At 31.4% G+C, this 24,356-nt stretch overlaps 1 protein-coding gene and 1 long non-coding RNA gene across 6 annotated transcripts; one reads left to right on the forward strand and one right to left on the reverse strand.

Annotated features, from left to right (window-relative positions):
- Positions 1–26: 26 nt before the first annotated feature.
- LOC147406637 (replication protein A 70 kDa DNA-binding subunit D-like) lies at positions 27–18,064 on the reverse strand. 5 transcript variants are annotated; one of them, XM_086434767.1, is made up of 14 exons: positions 17,601–18,063; positions 13,768–13,827; positions 12,937–13,022; positions 10,542–10,656; positions 4,948–5,129; positions 4,604–4,874; positions 4,362–4,464; positions 4,127–4,257; positions 3,931–4,009; positions 3,705–3,834; positions 3,446–3,600; positions 3,251–3,365; positions 1,199–1,309; positions 27–618 (listed from the first exon to the last, which is right to left on the reverse strand). In XM_086434767.1, the coding sequence occupies exons 3-13, from the start codon at positions 12,985–12,987 to the stop codon at positions 1,247–1,249; spliced, it is 1,395 nt and encodes a 464-aa protein (XP_086290893.1). In that variant the 5' UTR covers positions 12,988–13,022; positions 13,768–13,827; positions 17,601–18,063; the 3' UTR covers positions 27–618; positions 1,199–1,246. The 5 variants fall into 5 exon arrangements, with proteins under 5 accessions (XP_086290893.1, XP_086290892.1, XP_086290894.1 ...); XM_086434766.1 differs by lacking the exons at positions 27–618; positions 1,199–1,309 and adding an exon at positions 2,796–3,133; XM_086434768.1 differs by lacking the exons at positions 27–618; positions 1,199–1,309; positions 12,937–13,022 and adding an exon at positions 2,796–3,133 and having other exon boundaries at positions 17,601–18,060.
- On the forward strand, positions 14,355–15,410 carry LOC147406638 (uncharacterized). Its single transcript, XR_015176528.1, has 5 exons — positions 14,355–14,382; positions 14,473–14,693; positions 14,783–15,105; positions 15,195–15,288; positions 15,377–15,410. It is a non-coding gene; the product is annotated as an uncharacterized LOC147406638 (long non-coding RNA).
- Positions 18,065–24,356: the final 6,292 nt, after the last annotated feature.

The following is a 24,356-nucleotide window of genomic DNA, read 5'->3' on the forward strand; positions in this document are numbered from 1 at the left end:
AAAATATGATTGTCCACACCAAAGATGGAAAACATGGGAATCACAACTTCCAAAGATTGGCATAACATCCCAGCGTTGGGATTAATTATTCCTTAAAAAGTCAAACAACAAATAGCACCGACCCCATATGTAACTCACTAAGAAGAGAAATATGTAAGGATGTTAAAAGAAGAGAGACATGATGAGGGATACTATATTATATTAACAGTCTATTGTACAGCCCAAAAGGACCATTGATCTTACACCTGAAATCAATAGGAACAGCTTGTTTTTTCATTATATTTACACTAATTTAAATTTTAGTCATAAATTAGTTGACCTCCTTTTATCAGAATCCGTCTTCATTCTCTTTATATGCATCACCCAACCCAAAGCACCACCACCACTGTTTGCTTGTTAAGTTGGTTGTTGGGCCCAAACTTGCTGATTGGTTACCTACTGACTTAAGTTCACATCCCTCTGGCCGATGGAGGACCAAGATTCGGACCTTTGACATTGTGACTCATAGTGGGAAGAGACATGGGACCAGTCCTAGGCTTCCCAGAAATATGTGTCTGGATATGCAATCTTGATTATGTCAAAAAAGAGATCTTGTACTTTCCTCACTTAAGATCTCACCTGTGCATAAAAAACAGTTCATTGAGGTTCTGGCTTCGACTTGTCAAAATAAGGAGAATATAAATACATCCCTAGTAACAATTCACTAAATGAAGAGAGGATTGTTTTGTTCTTTTCTTTTTTGACTATGTTCCCTATGAATTGGAAGAATATTCTAATTAGTTACACAACAAAGAATAAAACTACAACCTTTTTAAGGTCCTGAAAATATTTGAAAAATCTAAACATTTCTTGAAGCTAATTTTTTTTGTTAACTATGATTTCATTAAAAGAAAAGGAGGTTGAACAGATTCTCTAACACGTAACATTTTTTACGGAATGGAACACTGCTCTTGATCATGAATTTTTCTTTTAATTTTTAAAAAAGCTACAATAAGGAAGAATTGTTACGTGCTTTAAAACATGTACCATGTCACAGGTCTTCTTTTCTATCTAACTTCCATCTATATTTTCTCTTTTTAATTCTTGATTTTATATAGATTTTCAACAAAGAATTCAAATTTGAAACAAGATTGAGTCAATATATCAGAAAAGAAGAATTAGCAATACATCGTTGTTACACTCTCTATAGAAACCTTACCATATTGGGTTGTTGTGTCAGCCAGCTCTGCCTAGAAGAGGAACATATCTAGTGGTGGACCGTACACAGTCTTCCATGAGAGTTGAATGAGCCATCCATCTCCTTCATTGGCTAAACAAGAAATCAAATGAAGTTGTGTTGAAAAATAAGAGGAAAATAATAATAATTGGGTATACAATAAAAATAGCAACAAACATAGAATTGGGTATTCAACAACAACTCTTCTTTTAAATAGGAATGAATGGAGGACAAAAATTCAAACCACTGAGATGAAATAACAAAAAACTTGACCATATAACATAAAACATAAAAGAAATTTTTTTTTTTGTTCAAATTTAATTTAAGTTAAGAAATTGTTAAGGTTTCCTTTATCATTAAATGTAAGGCTTCAGAAACGACACCTTGCAAGAAGAGAGCAGTGTCACAAAAGGCAAACTTGGGTAGTAATATTCAGGTTCAAGTTCATTTTTAAAACATGAACTATCCTCTTGCATAGAATTTCCTTCGGGATAATCATCGAGATACTTCTACAGCCTTTGTGCTGAGTTGTACTCCTGGAGTCTTGTCCACCCAAGCTATTCATAATTATTGTCTGTTCCATCCGTATTGGTACTTGAGAGGTAATATATTTGTGTACTACTGAGATGACAACAAGGTAAACACACAAGTCCCAAGCCTTTGAACAACAATGACGATTGACTAAGTAGAATAATTGAGGAAAAGATCATATACCTTGATGTATCAATTTTTTTTCTCCGTCCAGAATCTATGCTAGAAAGCACAACAATATGTTTTTTTTCTACTGGTAGCTGCAAAATTGGCCAAATTCTTTGCAAATTCAATCATCATTCCCTGTTGGTAATTTTTGTGTCAATATTTCAAGAACTATAAATATTCAAATGAACATAAAACTCAATAAGTAACAAAATACCTACATTAGGCTGAGGAGGGAGAATCTGATCAACAAGCCTCCGCTATGGATGTGTCTCTGTCTTACATCTAGGGTGAGTGAGAATCATCGAAATATGATTCTCACCAATTGATAGTTTTATTGGATCATATAAGGTGGTTTTATAAACTCCTACTAAGACGTCTAAAAATAAATAGAGCACAAAAAATGTGCAAGCATGAGACATTAAGTTCCAGATGTTGCTTCAACTTTCCTCAAAAAATATACAATTAAAAACATCAAATATTTCACACCAAAAAGGATACTTCATGATTTCAGATAACAAACATATGTAGATCAGTTCTAGTAATATCACATTAGAGAAAACCCCAGCAATCATACTTAAAATGAGAAACCAAAATATTGAGGAACATTTTTCAACAAGGATTGCACATCAGCCCCAAAATCCATCACCCCATTATACTCCAATTTGTCCACATGCAAGTCAATCCTCCGTAAATCCAAAATATTACTTCCATCCATACCAGACATGTAACTTGAGTTCTCAGTACTCTTCCACAAATCCATTAACAGAGATACTATTTGATAACCATCTTTATCAATTGATCAAATTGGATCAGTTAGAATATCTATAATACATGGTATGAGTATGAAATTTTGCACCAAAATTTCATTCAGAAACATATATGAATAAATGAATAAAAATCATAAAAGACAATTTATATTACAAGAATGTATTTTGATAATATCCCTAACATTAGATAATCATAATATCCTTAATCCCTAAATTCATATAACATACAACAATCCAAAATAAATTTAATCAAAAAAGTATTTAACTGTCTTTTTTTAAATTAGAAATCAGTAATTTATGCATGTTATTCATCAATATTAGCGATCCCCACACATGTGAAACTCAATTTGTTTCGATATCCATTGCTGAATTATTTTGTTTGAATGTCAAAGATATATGATCTTTCCAAGCAACTTTCCAGAATACTCATATAATTAGAAAAGTCATTCTCCTGTAAATAAAATCAAAATTGAAAAATAAGTACATTAAATTCTTATAAGATTGTTTTTAAAGAAACTAAAATAATAATTCAAATTATGTATTTTCTAAATTAATATTAATTTTTTACCTTCATCTTCCTGATATCATCGACACTATATTCCAAAAATTTTGCAGCCTCATTGTTGAATAGTGTTACCCACGTCGAAGCAGTCTCATCAGTAATTTTTAGACGCAGCATATATCTGCAAATGTAATTATTGTTAAGAAATAGTTAAAAAATAATTATTTGACATAATATACTTTTAACATTGTTGTAAATTACCTGTAAATGATGTCAATTCCTGTTTTGGTACATTTTGGACATTCAAAAATTTCCATTATTTGTTGTACCTTTTTATTACATATTTTACATGCAATATACCATGGGTCTTGTTCCTTATTTAGCTCCGTTATTTTTATATTGACCTGAAATAAAGGCTGAAACACAACATAAACAATAACATTTATTTTATTAAGATTATTATTATGATTTAGTAAATAGTAACAATTAGAAAAAATTTATTTGTGTAATTTATACATACATGATCAGTATCTTCTGGATTAAGAGTGAGTAGATCTTGTACAGTTACTTGTTCAAGCTTGATGTTAGATGGACGAATGACGTGCAAATCAGCAGAATACTCTTCTTTTCCAGACAATCTTTTTTTAAACCTATTACATATTATTTTTTTATTTGAATATTAAGATAGTAAGAACTTTATATATTAATTATTAATATGTAATATGTAAATTTAAAAAATTACATACCAGTTCCTCAGTTCAACAATTTCTGCTCTTGAAGAATTGATCTCCACAATTGTATTTTTTGTGGATGATAGAGTGATTCCTATATATTTTAAAAGATATCAATAATAATTACGTATAATACATAATAATGTTTAGAAATTCAATCATATATAATTACTATTAAGAATTTGGTGAAATATAGTAATTTATAACAAACCTCCTTGGAAATTCTGAATTTTCAACGATGTTGCAGCAATTACAGGATTTTCACTGATCATTTCATTAAGTTTTTCACTATAAATCTTTACCAAACTACCCCATAATGTTAAAATTACGGGAGATGGTGAACTTCAAAGAAAAAAGAAAGAAATATTAGTTTAAGTACTTGTAAAATATGTTCAATGTTAATATAATATAAATCATAAAAAATTTGATAATTGATAATATCTTACGATGAATCCAATAATGTAATTTCTCGTCGAAGAACTTCTGATCCATCAAGCTTTCTTCTGATACTAATTGATTCACCAAGTCCTGTTACAACTCCTACAACATCTATAATATAAAACATAATTAGAGAAATTTTATTTGTAGGAATATGAATTAATATAAAGTAAATTTATATATTAATCAATCAAGATAAGCAAGATAAATGAATAAATATCATATATAATTGATAGTATGAATTTTGTACCTATCAATTGATCAAATGTTTTATGCTCTGACAGTGAGGAAAGCTTTACAAAGTTGCATTTGATCATATAAATATCTGATGCCACATCATCGATTTCTTCCAATTTACTTTTTCTATCGATAATGAGCTCAAATTTCGTACTCCCAACATTGTATTGTGGGTTTGCTACTTTGATGGTTCCATCCGAAATGGAATAGATATTGTCACATTTTAAATATGATTTAAAATGTTCTATTGTATCATTGAACATTGTCGCCTGGATCCTATCACCCTGTAAATATAGAAATTATATAATTATTATTTTATATTATATATAATTTAAAAAGAAAAAAATTAATACTAACATTTTCATCAACAAAGATAACTGTCAAGACTGATCCAGATCCATTTTTGTTATTATAATGATGTGGATCTCCTACTTGTGCAAGGCGACACTTCAAATTCCAATTTGTAGCATTTTGACTCAAAGAAGTAATCATTTGATACTTTAACTCTGTTGATTTGTTATTATTGGACACATCATGACCTACAAATAACAATTATAATTATAATTAATAATTAAATAAAATAATCATCATTTCCAAAAATTTAAGATAACATTGAACAAAATAATTCTTGTAATAATAGTTTGTCATGAGTATGTTTCTTAACATTCTATATAATATTTTTTTTTCTTAAAATGTGATTTATTTTAATAAAATTAATAACGTTGGTTGTAATCAATTAAATAAAATGTTGAACTTACTCATATATCTCCGTATATACAATGTTTTTTGTATATCCCGCTTCATCATCATTTGCAGATAATGGCTTTATAAGAAATCTTGTTGTTGATCTGGAGACACCCCTTGACATTGCCACATAGAGTTGTCCATGTGAGAAGACTGGTTCTGGCAAATATATACCAATATGTGGTATAGTTTGCCCTTGTGATTTGTTTACAGTCATAGCAAATGCCAATCGGATTGGAAATTGTTTTCGCTTGAATGTGAAAGGATATTCCTCATTCTCCGCTGGATATAATGGAATTCTAGGTAGAAAGACTTCTCTTCCAATGTACTGTCCAATAGCAATCTCTGCATGTATAACATTTTTTCCAAAACCACGACAAATCAGGCGTGTCCCATTGCAAAGTCCGTTTGATGGATCTAAATTTCTCAATAACATAATTGGACAATTGAGTTTCAAGACCAACTTGTGCGGCGGGAGGCCATTAGGTGTCAGCCCATTCAAAATCTCTAACTGATAATTGTTATTAGTCTCATCTACAGCACTATCAAAACTATAGTAAATAACTTCATCGCCGGAAAAACTATTAATAACCAAATTGTTCAGATCATCAACATACTCATTCTTCGTAGCCAACAATGCCCGTTCTGTTATATATTCTGAACAATGACCCTTTTCATGTATGGAAGGAAAAACTGTATCAATAAGTCGATGCTTTGATTTCTCTTCATCTTCATATTTAATCAACATGTCATTTGGAATTTTTATAACATCTTGAAAAATCGTTTCCTCAATACCGTCGCCAATACGTAATAGTAAATTACAAAAATCTACATCACTTTTAGCACGCATATTGGTCTTCAACTGAATTTTTTCCATCTTTGGCCATAAGTATGATTTTACTAAACTGGAATCTATGGCTTGTGTTCTTGTAGCTCGACGTACAATAGGAAGAACTTGCCTGAAATCCCCACCAAAAACAAGTACCTTACCTCCAAAAGGTAATTTTGAATCCATAATATCTTGTAAAGTACGATCGAGAGCTTCAATTGCTAGTTTCTTCGACATAGGAGCCTCATCCCAAATAATTAATTTTGTCACTCTTATTAATTCGGCGAGACTGCTTTGTTTGGGAATGCCACACATGCTCGAATGATTAACAATCAAAGGTATTTTAAATCTTGAATGTGCTGTTCGACCCCCAGGCATAATTCCTGCAGCTATACCTGATGTTGCTGTAGCTAGAGCAATGTTATTAGTTGATCTCACATGAGCAAGTAATGAACGATATAAGAAAGTTTTCCCAGTTCCGCCCGGTCCATCAACAAAGAAGACACCGCTTTTGTTACGATTGATTCTATCAACGATAGTAGTAAAAGCCCCCAATTGGTCTGAATTAAGAAGGTCACATGCAAGAAGATCATCTGGTGGTGTGAATACTGCCATTTCATCTTGTATATCTTTCAATCGACTAATTCCATCATTGCTTGGCAAGTTGAGTATTGGCAAATCATAATCTTTAACTTTTTTTCCCATACTTTCAAGAAAATTATTTATATCCTTCAATACTTCTCGACTTAGATATTCAGATGGTAGAGCAGCAGACTTACAATAATCTTCAGACATAGATTGGAAAAAAGTTTCCCATAACAGCTTGACGTTATTTGGTTCACAATACGCTAATATTGTAGCAAATAGTCTTCGAAGTGCAAATGGCATCTGATATAATACTGCTTCTTCCAAACAACGAAAAGGACCATTATCATTCTCCAAAATACCATGTATTTGAGCAGATTCTCGAAAAGTATTATAACGAATTCCATCGACAGTTAACAAATAATCATATGATATCGGACCCCGCACATGGTTTAAAAGCATTCTCAAATAATACCTTTCACCTTCAGAAGGATTTGCTGCACTAACTCGACCAATCGCACGTTTTGATTTTCTCCTACTCCAACTTTTTGGTGTTTTATTCCAAACGTAATGTTCAGGGAATTCTCTATAAAGATATTTTCGAGCATCTTGATCACTGACATTCATATTGAAGAATTCTGTTAACATCGTTCGTGCTGGAAGATCTTCGCGAAGTAACTGTGTCAAGTCTTTATTTTTCCAGTATGTGACAAAATTCTGATTTGGTAGGTGTAATTGCAGAACTGTAATGGATGGGTAAACTTCATTTAAATGGAACTCATATATCCTCCACATTGCTTCTGGTGCAGAAACCCACCGAGCATCTTGATAATTTCGAATTTCATCAACCCTTGCTTTAGAACCATCTGAATCTATATGTACGGCTATACGATCATGCCCCTTGTAAATGTACTTATATAAGTACTTAACAGCAGATATGCTTGAGCAAACTTCAACGTTTATGTGACAATTGTACCTTTTAAGAAGGTATGGATTGTAAGGCACAACCCATCTATTATCGAGATACGCTTTCCGAACTTCTACTTGACGTCCATTATTTCTTCTTCGATAAATAGGATAAGAGTCTTTTGCTTCAGTTGTTGTTTCAGAGAATGATCTTGGATAATGAAATTTACATGTTCCTTCTATCATGCAAGGGGAACTCTTCCTCAAATTGCCGCATGGACCATGCATCATATGCTTTACGACTCTCGCATAAAGTACGGGGTCTATATCTTGATTTGGTATTTCCGCCGTAACAATTTCATCATAATCTGTTGGGGTCAACACCTTATCTGTATTTTCTAAGATAATCAAGAAATGAGCATGTGGTAAGCCTCTTTTTTGAAATTCAATAACATGAACATGAGCAGCAACTTGTCCAAATATCTGATCCTTGAATAATATATTCTTCAAGTCTTCAATCTTTGATCTAAATACACGAGTTGTCAGATCTGGTCTGTTGAAAGCTTTTTCGAAAGGTCTTAATCTTGAAGTTATATCCTCCCATTCTGGATTGCATGTGATTGTGAGAAAAATATCAGGCTTGCCAAAACGATGTACCAAGGCCATTGCATTTAAATATCGCTGACGCATATCACGAGGACCACCAACAAAAGAAGCAGGGAGCACAACTCTTTTTCCCACTTTATCACCTCTAACTTCACCAAGAGTCACACTATCCACTATACCTTGATATAATTCTGAACGAATTTTATCTTGATATTTGTAGTAGAAGTCAAGTCTTGTTGTCTCGATCTTGATATACATATCAACCACAAATTGTTGAAATAGACGTCCACTGTATAATAATACTGTTCTAAGATGATCTCTTATTTGAAATAGGTAGCAATAGTATTCTCTACAAGAGACGCATTTGGCAGCTTCTTTGACGGTATCTATAACAGAGACTTCTATTAATTTATTTAGATACACATAAGTGTAATGAATTTTACAAAAAAAAAAATAACGATAATTATATTTATGCTATAATAAAAAATTTATAATTGAAAATTTTTAAATAGGTACCTTGTTGTTTACGTAAGACTTCGTCAAAATCTTCAAATATTGGTTGTGTAATATGCGATACTGATGACTCAGAACATGCATTGTTCTTATTTCCCTTAGACTTGCTTATTCTTTGATGCCACCCAGTTTCTCCAGAAGGAAACAATAAAGGATATTGTAATGGGTCGTAACAACCATAATATGGTTGTACTTTATATGAACTTCCTCCATGACCATGCACCATTATGTCCCTTTCATATCTTCCTTCTAAATTATTTCCCTCAACCCATACCGCAGCAACTTGTGAAACAGATGGAGCATTGTAAACACGTTGATCTAGACCACAATCTCTTTTGATTATGATTTTATGATCTTCTAACAATGATAGACTCCTTAAACTCCTTAAGAACATAGAATACGGATTCATATCAAGGATTGATATTAATTTTTCTATGATTTGAGGTTTTAAAATTGGAAGATGGTGCATTCTATTCATAACCTCATTTTCAGTATCATAGAAATATAATTGAAGAAACTTAGCATGTCCATCAGTTGGTATCAAACTGGGTATATAATGATAGACCTGACCCTGAACTTTGAAAGTATATACACCACCCTTCTTGTTGGCCAGTTCTTTGTCTACCTTAGCACCCATTGATGTGAAAGCGAAAGCACTATTATAAGCACGGACAAATTCTTGAAATTCCTTAGATTCGTCTGTTTGAGAAGTAAACAAGTCGAACAATTCCATAGGTGCGGGATTGATATTTAATACAACTTCACCATTGCAACAACAAAATGATGGAGGTTCAAATTTCAACTTTATAGCACGACAATATTTACAATATCCACTTGTCTTAACAATATGCACCTCCTTAAACTCTGGTATCATTCTCTTTTTCATGTGTTTGGTACTACCTTCTGAAGAATGTGTAACAATATTTTTATTTTTTGTTGTACCACCTATATACATCAAGAAAAATTGATTAATTTATCTTTTATTTATCATTTGTCAATTTTTAAGATTTAAGATTTATTAGGAATATGTATATTATAATACTTAGAATAGTATGAGAGTACACCTTGGAAGGGTGTCCTTAGAGAAGAGTTGGACAACAAGATGCTTTGTCTATTCATACTTAATATATCGTCGTTATTGTGATCAATATTCTGAATTCTTTCACTGGTGCTATAATAATTCATCCTCCTTTTCTTCAGTTGTTCAGCTTTGCTATGTTCGTCCATCCTAGCATTTCGCTGACGAGCTTGAATACGTCGTAACTCTTTTTATATATGCGAATTAAGAGTATATAGTTTAGAATTAATGTAATTGAAGTATGATTAACAGCAGAAGAATCTAATGAAAATTTATTGCTTATGTTGCTCAGTTGAAATTTTGCAATATTATTTTTTAACAAACGTAAAATCAATGACTAAGAAAATTTTAATATAATTGTATTATAACATATAATAATATATAATATATAATATATAACATAAATATAGATAATATAAATATAATTTAAATAAATGATAAATATTGACATAGACATGCGATATGTATCATGAAGATGATTTCATTATTATCTCCATTAATTCTTATTGAATTAATGATTTATAATTAAGTTTGAACATGCAATTGATTTTTTTATTAAACAGAGCTAATTTCTACTATAATCATATATCATTTATCATTTATAATTATAATTATAATTTTAAATTAATAAATAACAAAAAAAATTATTAATGCATATGCATATTTAAATTAAGGAAAATAAATAATAACCTTTTTTTTCATTATTTGTAACATTCCCATGATTCTTCTTGGAATTAAGTATACTTGCATGATAAGAACTTTCAGCCATTATGATCGTATTATAGACGACAAAGATGAAGAGTTCCTGTAAGAAAATGAAATTAATATATTATTAATTTAGAATGAAGAATTGTTCATTTCAAAGAATATTTTTATTGGATTTGGTACAACTAATCATTTTAGTATTATTGTCATTATTAGATAATCCAATTATATATAAATAAAAAGAACAACTAAAATAGAGAGAATATAGAATTATTAGAAATAGAAATAGAAATATAGAGAAATATAAATTATTATTATTAGATAAGAATGTGATAAATGAAAAGGGAACATTGAGCAGAACACATACAACCAACACCATATTATGACAGAAAATGATACAATTATACCACAAATAATAGATTTTTAGCATTAACACAAAAATAAAATACGAAGTATAGAGCAAGGTTGATCTAGACAATGAACCAAATGAGTAAACAATTGACATCATTTGAGTGGCCTAATAAAATAAATTGTAGATTATCATTAAAAGTATTAGGAATATTTTTGTAAGTACTTATAACAATTTCTTTTTCATCTTTCATACATGTACATATTAATCCAATTTTTGTTCTAATACAAATATAAATTTATATTCTTTACATGACGCTATGTGACTCTAACAACTTAAAGTTGTCTGCAACACGTTCGGGTGGTGGACCAACGACAACATCATAATTAGAATACTTTTCTTCATCTTTTTCCTTGTTCAGACTGGTTTGGATATTTAAATCATTGAATTGGACATATTGCCTAAATAATATTTTTTTTATAGAAATAGGTTGATTCGTGCTAGATATAGGTTCCAAATATCGATATCGAGAGTGTGCTACTCTTTTACGAGCTGTTGTCTTGAAGATGGCCATGTCCTACATTTGAAAATGAGGTTATGAGATAGTAATGACATAATTTGGTTAGAATTGCATATCACCTAAGATGAATCTTAATTTTTATGTCCTACCAACAAATTTTCTTCAAATCTATCAAAAATTTGAGTTAACATACAAAAATTACATTTGAAGAATGTAGAATTTCCGATCATGTATCTCTCCCTTAAGATCACTGTAGCATTACAACTACAAATGAAAAAATCAGAAACGTCTGCAAGAACAACTTAAGGTATTATGCTATTAAAACTTATTAAAATGGTAGTAAAGAAACTGCAACCCATGTGTCCATCTAGCAAACAAATGCCACTTAATAGTGACACTAATACGTAAATGAAACTAATACAAAACTATCCATTATGAGTTTATGAGCCATTATAAACAAACACTGCCATAAGAAGATGAAAACCATATAACATAGATTTTCTTTTATTATCCGCAAAATTTACAAAAAAAAAATAGGGAAACAATATTGAGTTCTCGACAAATGCAAATCAAAATAAAAAATTATAAAGAAACAAAAAAATTTAATGGAAAAAACATATCTCAGACATTTTATCAAACGGTTGGCATGTATATACTTAATTCTGAAAGAATTAAATATTCAAATATTTATATATTTAGTTAAACTAAGAAGATGATCGAAAAAAAATAAATTAGGAGACCCAAGAAAAACCTGATCACATATGCTACAAATCATATTTATATCATATAATTCAACAAGAAAAAAAAATCTTTTATTATAAAGAGATCAAGAAAAGTAAAACTAAAATAAAGGAAAAAAATATATATTATGACCGGAAAAAAATAAATTAGGAAACCCAAGAAAACACATATGCTAAAAATAATATTTGTCATATAAATCAACAAGAAAAAACATCTTTTATTATAAAGAGATCAAGAAAAGTAAAACTAAAAGAAAGGAAAAACAAAAAACAAAAATATTAGAACTTGTGTTTAAATCTCTTACCGAAAAATTGGAGGGATGGGAGGTCGAAGTTGATTGATGTTAATGAGAAGAATGTTAGAATATTATTATTTGTAAGCGTAAAAACTATAATCAAAGAATTTTTGGCCTTTCTCCAATTAATAGTTAATCTTAATCGGTAAACTCCAACCGTTAGATTTAAACAATTTTATTGTAATTTTATTGTAGATTTGAAACTTAATGTTTATTACTCATTAGCCTAGCACGAGTGTAGCATTTACGCATCTAATACATAAAAATCTCTCTCAGAAGTAATATGAGCCAAATTTTTAAAGAGGTGGATCTATTTGCATACTTTGAAAATGATGAGGAAATGACTCTTGAAGAACAAGAAAGCAAGGTTTCACAGCTTCCCAAAAAATAAATTAGCGATATCAAGGGCATTAATGATTTTGTACTTTTATTGATCCTTAAACGCAACTAATGATTTCTGGACAAATATGTATACCTGATCATGAGATCGAGAAGAATTCATCTCCCTTTGTCTCCATGTGTACATGAAATACCTCTAACAGAAGTGGAATTTACCCTTCCCTAAGTTGCACAAAGGAGATATAATTTTACTAATAATTAACCCAAAATTATAAGGGTGTGTTTGATTAATGGGAAATCTTTTCCAGGAAAATTATTTGCCCAGGAAATGATTTCTCAGCATTCATTTGAGTACACATGAAAAACAACTTGGGAAGCATAGTAACAAGCACAAGGTATGAAAGAGAGTAACATAAAATATATCTCTTCAAAACCCCATGACCAAAAGTATACAAATAATGAAGCCGCCACAACAAAATTCAAAAAGTGGGATTCTAAAAATATTTATTCATCCCAGATATCGAAACCAACATTTTCGATCAAAACTTGAATGGTTCTCCAAAAACTATGAAGAATCAAATCAAATTACTATTTGATTCAAAACTTCTACCAATCATGAAGATGATTTCATCAATTGTAAAATCAATGTTGAGAATTAACCAAAAAATAACAAACATCTATAGAGTGGATCACTAAATTTCATCCAAAGACATGAACAAAAGTACACAAATCTAATATAAAAAAAAAACAACTCCAAATCTGGAGAACAAAAATATTCACAAACATATATAGATTGGATCACAAAAAATCATGATAAAACATAAATAGCTCTAAATCTAAGGGGGAAAAAAAAGGTCATCTTCGAAATAAAAAGTTGTCTCTTAACAATCTAAAATGCTTAGATTTTCAAAAAGTACAATCAAAGCCACAAACATGAAATAAATTAAATGTAAGTAAAAATCATTACCAGAGATGAAATTGTTCCTCAAACAAAATGCTATTTTCGATCTTTACACCCAAATATAATCTGAGAGAGAATAAACCATACAAATTAGAAATTAAACTAAAGAATCAGAAATCGGAACCACATGAGAGAGAGAGAGAGAGAGAAATATGTGGTTGAGATAAAAACTGTAAAGCAGATGAACACAACAAAATTGATAGAATCAATCTCAAACCTCACTCTCCACCAATCCAAACCATAAGTCAACAAAACAATTTTAATTCCCTCAAACAAAACAAAAAAATAAAACAATTTGGCAAATTCTTAAAGTGATGGATTCGTCCATTAATGGTTGGTTGGTTGTAATATATTTAGAATATTTACATGAAAAGTATGGATATAAAACCATGGAGATGGATCTAGAGAAAAGTTTTAAAAAATCTCAAGACACTAAAAAAATAACTTGCCACACATATAGGGTTCAAACAAGTCATGTATTTCTTTAGTATCCAATGCGAAAAAAAAAATGTTAACCTCGTCCAAAAAGAATAAGAAGAAGAAAAACAACTTGAAACTGACTTAAACCATTGGCAGAGAACAAGAGAAACTTCGCTTGAACAGTATCTACAATTCAAACAGGTTAGAACTTAGAACAAAACTATTTCAAAATTTTGTAAGATCTTTTGTTGGCTTTTAATTTAGTGATTCCAATATAAAATTTTCTCACAGGAAGTTGATAAAGAAGAGAACAAGAAGACCAAGTAAAGCTCACTATGATTCCAAATCTCCTTCTTAGCCCTTCTCTTTCAAACATGACTGATTTTTTTTTTAAATGTTCATACAGGAAAGAACGGGATCCACTAAAACCAAAGAAGCCTTTATCAGCATTCTTTATGTTCTCGAGGGAGTGGAGGGAAGCTCTGCTTGCAGAGACCAAGAATATTTTGGAGGTAACAGACACAAATTCTAATATTTTTGTTATGGGTCTTGATTAATTTTTTTTATATTGGGATTGTTCTCATGTTTTTGTTCTTGGCAGATTGCTAAGATAGCTGGAGGTGAATGGAAGAACATGAATGAAGAACAGAGAAGACCTTACGAAGAGGTTCGTATACTCATCTTCTATGTTCTTGTGATGAATCTCAAGAGGCTTTATTGGTTTAATTTTGATTCTTCTCTTGTTTCTTGCTGATTGCAAAGAAACAAAATGAAGAGTATATGAGAGAAATGGAAATCTACAAATAGAAGAAGGCTGAAGAATCTGCAATCCACCAACAAGAAGAGGAGGAACATATAAAAATTCAGAAACAAGAAGCCCTTCAATTGCTAAAGAAAAAGGAGAAAACAGAAAATATAATCAAGGTTTGTTCACTCAATTCCATGGGTGCACATAGTAATTTCTGCAAAACTATATATATGGCTAACTGTGTGTCTTACTTCCGAATGTATAGAAAGTAAAAGAGACCAACAAAAGAAAAAGAAGCAGAAGGAAGAAAAGGATCCTAACAAGCCAAAGAAGCCTGCCACATCATTTCTTCTCTTTAGGTAAGTAGATAGATCAATCAAATATGTAAAAAAATGTTTATTTCACTATCGATATATAATCATTGTAAATCACATTTTGTTAATGCAGCAAAGAGACAAGGAAGAACCTACAGTAGGAAAGATCGATATAATCATGTAAATCACTTTTGTTTAATGCAGCAAAGAGACAAGGAGAACCTACAGTAGGAAAGACCAGGAATCAACAATTCTACACTCAAGCTTGATTTCAGTGAAATGGAAGGTATATATATATATAATAAGATTCTGAATTCTGATAATGTTTTAACATATATGGGATTGGGATTGGTCTTTAGTTGTTTTCTTATTTTTGGGACAAAAAAATGTTGGTTTGCAAGTGTGTTGCTTTTGGTTTTAGAAACTTGACTTTATTCAACTAAAATTTTTAACTCTATTGGGGCAAATTTGATGAGAGAGCACGTAATTAGGCAACCTTGCTTAATGAAGCATATAGCTAATGCAAAATGATAGATGATCATCACTAAGGACGTGGTGCCAACGCGCATACACACACACATTAACCGCATTCTCAATAAGAGCAAAGTGTGAAAACCCGTACACCCCGTCCACTCAAGGCTAGGTTAGACTTTCCAGCAAGCAAGTTGTCCAAGACGAAAACAAAACCAGCTAAAGTGTAGGCCATGGTGCAGAGAAAACAGCTAACACAGTCCAGATTGGAGTCTTTCCACCCATACTCAAAATCAGGAACTCCCACATACAGCAATACTACATCAACACATGCCTGATTTTCTATTTATCTTATAGTCATAAGTTCTTTAAGACAAAACAATACCCAATCTATTTTCCCTCTGTTGTGTTACACTTCTACACTCCAATGTTTAGTATTTTTAAAAATATTGTTCATCTTTGGGCGGCCATACTTATTATTTGTTCATTCTAAAATTGAAACCTAGTGTTGCCCTCTCAAGGTTGGGACCATTGAATCCTGATAGAGTGATGCCTAGACATTGCCGGTACACGAATAGGGGCAAGTTCTACATTTAGGACAGCGTGCATAGTAAAATTATGAAAAAGGTAATTGTGTGTGTGTGTGTATATATATATATATATATGGGAGTGGTTCAGCAGCCCCTTATGGTGCCACACATGGTGCCATGAATTTTTTGTAATTACTTTTGAAACTTCTAACCCAAGTTTAGAAGTTGAAGAATCGTGGACCATCCAATTTTTGTAAATCACTTTTGATGGGGTTAGAAGTTTTCGAATAGGCTGATTTTTGGTGAGGATGATCTCCTCATCATAGAGATCATCCTCACAAAAAATCAGCTCATTCCAAAGCTTGTAACCCATGTTTTGAAAAATGCATGGCACCATGTGGGGCACCATAATGGGGCTGCTGAACCGCTCCCTATATATATATAATTCTTTCCCACACGCCATTGAGTATTGAATATCCATACCTGAGATGTGTGTTGCTGGCAGCAACATACATATTTAAAAAAAAAATTGAGGTGTTGTTGTGTTGGTAATATGTTGTGTTTGGCAGCAACATGATAATATAAAACAGAGTGGAGGTGTATGCATGTTTGTTGGGAACAAAAAAAAAAAAAATTAACAAAAACAAACAAGTTGTGAGTGTTGCTGGCAGCAACAAAATCCACAAACCCTCTTTGCATTTAGCACCTCTCTACAAAATTCCAATAGGTGTGTTTTCCACTTTGCTTTCAAAAATTATGTTTTTCTTATGTTTAAAGATTGTGTTATCTTTTTTTTTTCCTTTTGATTTTCCTTTTGACTATTGGTGATTGTTCGATCTTAAAGGGTGTATCTTGAGACAAATCATTCTCTTACCTACGACAAACAAAGGCTCGCATTGGAGTCGTTCCACCCATACTCAAAATCAGGAACTCCCACATACAGCAATACTACATCAACACATGCCTGATTGTCTATTTATTTTATAGTCATAAGTTCTTTAAGACAGAACAATACCCAATCTATTTTCCCTCTGTTGTGTTACACTTCTACACTCCAATGTTTCGTATTTTTTAAAATATTGTTCATCTTTGGGGAGCCATTCTTATTGTTTGTTCATTCTAAAATTGAAACCTAGTGTATGCATGTTTGTTGGCAACAAAAAAATATAAAAATATAAAAATTAACAAAAATAAACAAGTTGTGAGTGTTGCTGGCAGCAACATAATCCACAAACTAACATTTCAACATTTTTCTCTACCTAATATAGCATCCAAAAAGAAAACCCAAAACTGACGAACTTTTATCAGAAATAGCATAGAAAACTAAAATAAAAATTCGAACCTTAGAAATCTTACCTGATTTCTCCAATAAGCAGAAGAGTTATGAAGTTGATGAGTAGATTGGGCGAAAGAGAAGATTTGTTTGTTGTTTGTTGATGCCCTAGAGATCGAATACTTGTTGATTGTTGATGAGTAGATTGGGTGAGAGAGAAGATCTGATTGATGTTTGTTGATGAGGAGATCTGGTTCTTTAACTGAGTATAAAGATTCGAAGCAACGCCAACTCTCAAAACGGTTGCAACGGAAACGGTTGCAATCGAAGGGTTGCAAAACGGTTGTTCGGTTCGATTGAAGTGATGATATGGTGTTGTCATCGATTCAAAGAGAAGATGATCGTTGAAGACTCGAATGGATCTGATTTTCAAAATGAGAAAGACTGTACTAAACAGAAAATAGAACAATAATCCCACATCGCCTGTGGGAGCTCAATCTGTGCGGCTTAAAACAAGAAGGCACTGACCGTAGGACATTGTTTTATAGGTGAATTTCTGCCTATGGGTCTTGGGCTGGTGAAGTTCGTTGTCTGTTTGGGCTGGTTAAGCCTTTTCTGTTGATCATGGCTTGGAGGATGAGTTAGGCCCATGGACCTAAATAGTTCTCTCATTCTTCATTGTTTTATAGGTGAATTTGGGCTGGTGAAGTTCGTTGTCTGTTTGGGCTGGTTTAAGCCTTTTCTGTTGATCATGGCTTGGAGGATGAGTTAGGCCCATGGACCTAAATAGTTCTCTCATTCTTCATTCTTCATTGTTTTATAGGTGAATTTCTGCCTATGGGTCTTGGGCCGTTCGTTGTCTGTTTGGGCTGGTTAAGCCATTTGACTCAGTCTGCTTCGGTTTCACCATGGCTTGGAGGATGAGTTAGGCCCATGGACCTAAATAGTTCTCTCATTCCTCTCGATATTGATAGATTAGATAAATAAAAAATGAAGGGTATTATTGTCACAATTAAAAATTCGTACCAAAAGCAATCCTCTTTTATAGTAGGACGTCAATAGTTCTCTCATTCTTCATTCTTCATTGTTTTATAGGTGAATTTCTGCCTATGGGTCTTGGGCCGTTCGTTGTCTGTTTGGGCTGGTTAAGCCATTTGACTCAGTCTGCTTCGGTTTCACCATGGCTTGGAGGATGAGTTAGGCCCATGGACCTAAATAGTTCTCTCATTCCTCTCGATATTGATAGATTAGATAAATAAAAAATGAAGGGTATTATTGTCACAATTAAAAAGTCGTACCAAAAGCAATCCTCTTTTAGAGTAGGTAATAGATTATAATAAGAAGTAGGTGCAATGTTTATTATTATTATAAAGAAAGTGTTTATTACAATTAGGAAAATGGGGGTGGCGCCACCTTTCTGTCTCCGTTTGTGTCACCCAGCACGACTCTTATGATTGAGAATCAAGGTGGGATGTGCAAAGGTATATTTTATTATAAAAATCTGGAAAACAACAACAAAAGAGGTAGATAGTGAGTGGGTCTTTGAATCTTTCACGCAGACTGTACAAACGCAAATATACAAAATATTTATCATTATTATAAGAGAGATTCTATTGCCAAACCAACTTTTGTTAATCCCACACCAACTCAATAGTAAATCAACAAAAACACACATCTTGGGGTGGTGGTAGCAAAAGAAAGAGTGTGTGTGTGTTATATACGTATCAACCATTTTGGAATGGATAATAAATCCCTTATTTGCTAATGCCACCCTAAATGAGTGTAAATATCACTCTTTAAGAGGGTAAGATTAGATAAAGGTGTATGAGGTAAAAATTTATAGCATCGCACTCCCTGTTTAGATTTTATCTTGGGTTCTAATTTTTTTTTAAGATTAGATTTTGGAAGTTAACTTCGATATAGCTTTGGTCTCATATCATTGTATGACAGAAATATTTATTCCTGATTTTACGGTCCAAACTACTTAACATGACTATAGAGAATCCATTGTGTACCTCTGTATTCTTGTAAAAATAATTCACATGCCAAACCATGGTTTTAAATTCCTTTGCTAATTTTTCTTAGGTTTCACATTTCATTAACTTCAATAGAGTCCGATATCTCTATATTTCAATTAGAATTGAATTGTGTGGAAATTTTCAAACTCAAGCAATAGGTTGCTAGATTCTAATTTGTGCCACAGTACATCAACATTGTTCAGTATTTTCATACCATAGAAAGAAATATTTTCTTTGGTGTAATATTTTTATATTGTGGATATTTTGATCATCCTTCCAAATTAGGGTGTTACATTAAATTTTGATAAAAATTGAGCAAGTTATGAATTTTTGATTGAAGGTATATTTGTTTGTCCTATATGAATATTTAAAATAAAATAAAAAAGATTAAGATGATGATTTTAGTTAAGTCCAAAACATTTTTTTAGCCGATGAGTATAAGTGGATTACTCCTAAATCATCCCTAGGTCACAAATCGCGGTTCGAATGATGGTAACGGGCCAGGTCGCAGATTTTGAAAGTTGGGGTGTGACATCAATGATTTTCAGACTTTAATGAAGAGCTTGGTTTTGTGGGTCCCAAGCCGTCTACTTGTTGTTTACTTATGATCATCACCATGTAGGGATGATTCTTTTCTTACTTTACGTTGATGAAATTCTCATTACCGGATATAGTGAACTATATCTTACACGTCTTATTACTGCATTGGGCTGCAATGAAAAACTTACTTAGGGTGTTTACATTGTTTTCTTGGTTTAGAAGCAACTTAGAAAAAGATAACAAGTGCGATTTTGAATCTTCCACTGACACATGCACAAAATAATTACTATAATTATCAGAGAGATTTTATTGCCACACCAACTTTTGCTAACACCATCTCAACTCATAGTAGAATTGGCACACATCTTGGGATGGCGATAGCAAAAGTTGGTGTCACAATAGAAACTCTCTATTATAATTAAGAAGTAGTAGTTTCAATATTTACTTTATTATAATTAAGAAGTACGTGGCATGTGTATAATAAAAATCAGGATTTATGCATGATTAAATGTTTTATCATTAATTTAAATTTATTTAAAAATTTTAAATAAATAATCTAAATTTAAATCATTTTTTTCATTTAACCTATGTAGTGGCTTTTTATAATTTAATATAATAAATAAGGTGATTTTGAAGATAACCTTATAAAATGATATTTTTATAATTTTAGTAACCTAACGAAGGAGCTATTGGACTAGCTACAGGGTCCCAGACATTAATTTTATATTACTTATGTTTGATTTAAACTATTAGTTAAGATGATTTTATAGATAATATAATAAAATGAAATTTTGTAATTTTATAAAACTAAAACATACTAATGTAACTCCAAAGGGTTTGGCTCAATGACAATTTCGGACCGACAAGCAGCTGATGCTCATAGATCATGAGTTTAATACCCAATATGAGCATTAATTCCTTAGGGGCCACCACCCTCACATACCTAGTACATGTGATGTACATGCGTTGCACATGCCTTGGGACTAGTCCTTGGATAAGGCCATGGTCTATGGACTGGACAAAGCCTAGATATGATCTCGATTCACTGTCTATTACAGTGATACCCAATTATCAAAAAACCTAAAACTAACTAATGTTATTCTAGAAATAAGGGGATTATAATCTTATTCGTTTTGCTATAAATGACGTTAAATTTTCTAATAATAAGGTTGGAAGTAAATGCAGGGGTATTTTTTACCATCTAAATTTTTGTATGGAATAACTTCACTCTGCCATCGTTGAATAAAATTGTAAGATGTGAGAAGGGTTAAAATGGTTGACCCAAAACACTTTGATTAATTTTGTGATATATGTTAAAAGAATGTATTTATATTTATTGTTTTAAATCTTGTCAAAGATTGAGATGAGTCATACGAATAATTTCTTGGTATCTTTCAAGGTTATTGTGGCTAGATTCCAAACCACATACGGAAACTCGATTATTGAAATTAATCATTTCTAACACCAAAGCAATCAATTCCAACAACTAAACCCCAAGAATATGTTGCAAAGCAAATGCAAGTAATAGTAAATAAACTAAATAAATGAACACAATCACAACACAAGATATATGTGGTTCACTGACAATGAGACTACATCCATTTGTTAGTCAACAAGTAGAAATTCACTACTCAATGAGGAAATTATAAGTCTAGAGGTTTATACTCACCTCCAACTCTCCGGTGAAGCCCATCAAATCTCTACACGTAACTCTAGTAAGAATCCAAATAGGAAATCGATATCACTCCCATTGTTACAAATCTGCAATAACAATTGGTAGATCACCCTCAAGTATCTTGAGCATCTAAGTTTCACAAGAGAAAAAAAATACATACATGGAGACTCAATGTTTTCTCATACTTTCAACACAAGAGAATACCCCATTTTCAAAGAAACTCCTTCTATGGATAATAACTACCATTTAGGAACCTCTTTTGTTTCTCATAAACTAATAAATGACATTACCCAAAATACTTTTGGACAAAACCCATTAACCTTAAAAAATAAAAGAATGGTGATTTTATATCACCAGACCCAACAAAGGTTGAAACGAATAGTCAATGGTAATCATTTCTTACATTATACATTGTTTTATAAGTAAGATGACTTGAACATTATTACTATCACTCGAGTAAGCAAAAAGACTACCGAGTTAATTGGGATTTGGTATTTTTAATAAAAGTTTTATAACTTAAATATTTATCATCTAATTAAAAAAGAACATCATAGTGTAAGTAAGTGTCTTCTAATCTATCTTATCTTATATACAAATTATAATTATTTGCATATAAACATATATTAATAAATGAATTGAATATCGAATTAAATGATTTATCTTGTCGATTATTCAGTCTTGTTAGTGAATGAGACCAAATGTCAAACCATGTTTATATTAATATATAAATTATAAAATTATATTATGTTATATGTTTAAATAATAATTATAAATTAAAAACTAATTTAAATTTAATTATAAAGATTAATTTTTTAACTCATGGAGAAACAAGAATACCACATGATAATATTTAATGAATTGTTATATTTTAAATGATAAAGAATTGCCATTGTGTGCCTAACCATAAAAGGATCCCCGAAATTCAGGAGGTTCACTAAAAAGCATGAGAGGATAGGATATGTGCGGGACGTACGTTATAACAATGTTTACAATCATCTTCATAAAATAATATCTTGATAAAATTACTTACGAGACACTATGGTACCAAGGTCTTTCTAAATGCAACCCAAGTTTTGGTGCAGTATCTTACCAATCCAGTCTTTTCTTAATATATACCTGTCAACCCATAAAATGATAAACTCAAATCATGGAAATCAATCATTCAAATCGTTGATCCCAATGATTCATGTTGAAACATCAAGTTCAGAGATTGTAACAAGGCTGATCTCAACAATTTGAATCATTGATCTCGATGAATCATGTTCAAATGTTGAGATCAACGATTTACTCGTTGATCTCAACAGTTGTAAAAGGTTGATCTACAATCAATTATGATAATTTGGATCATTGATTTCACCAATTGAAAGGTGTTAAGGGGATTAAGAAAGATAAGTTTATTAAATGAAAAAACTAGTTATTGGAGAAAAATTAGGAGGTCTTTAGAAAGAAATACCACCATCGGGGTTCGCAATTCCAAAGCTTTTTTTGATGAATATTTGGGATGCCTTTCATTTTAAAAAAATTGACTTCTTACTTTCACAATAGGAAATGATGTCAATACCCTTAATCTTTAACTTCTCCAAAAGCTATAAATTTCAACCTCTAAATAATAAAAAAGATTTAAACACGTCTCCAACCTCAATATTTTACATCTTTAAATATTTAAACCTCATTAATAAGATACGATTTTTAAAAATGTTAAATAAGATAAAATTGAAAAAAAAATAATAATAACAAATTGAAAGTTTTGGCAAAAGGTTAAAGAGATTGGAGATAGTGCATAAAAAACAAGGTCGAATAAGTTAAAAAATTATTAACCCGAGAGGTTTAAGAGTTTGAGTACAACAAAATTCTTGAAAAGAAAAATCAAGGGATTTTCTGTCGAGATTTAACATGAATGCATTTAAGCTATTTTAGTTCGTCTCTCATAGAATAGTAAGGTCAATGAGAGTATTTCACTGGTATGAAAACATAAGGGGTATGAAAGAACAAAATTCGAATCACATTGATTTTCCAAAATTCCTCCCACAAACATCCCTATTTTGATGTACTCTCGCTTGATCAATCACACAAAATCAAACACCATTGAAAAAGAGAAAACACAAGAGATTTTTCACAAGGTTAGACACAAATCCGATGATTACGTATCTGAGCTCCGTCCATTTAACTAATTTTCATAATCGATTGCATGTTACATACCTTTCTTCCCTCCCCCTCCCCCTTACAAACCATTCTCTCTCCCTTCAAATAGATAAAAATAGAACTCTGAATAAATGAATAAATCTTATCTCTCAAGCATTGTGATTGCCAAATCAATATTTATCCAAAGAAGATAAATCCTGACAATTAAGAGTATTTTCATCTAACGATTGTTTTCCTAATAAACTAACATCAAATTTCAATCATGCCTTTGTGTCATAACATAATCTCATGATACACCCTTAGATTATCCTAAAAGAAAAGTGGCAATCAATGTCCTTGAGATTTGTACTAGAGTAGCCCTAGTATCTAGATACACACATTTTAGTGTCACCTACTCAATATGGATGAGGTACTATTTATAAAAGACCCTTTCAATGGTGGAGTTTGATTTGATAAATGTTTGA

Source organism: Akebia trifoliata, chromosome 3 (genome assembly GCF_017979445.1).
Source record: "Akebia trifoliata isolate Shusen 1 chromosome 3, ASM1797944v1, whole genome shotgun sequence".
Classification (NCBI taxonomy): Eukaryota; Viridiplantae; Streptophyta; class Magnoliopsida; order Ranunculales; family Lardizabalaceae; genus Akebia; species Akebia trifoliata.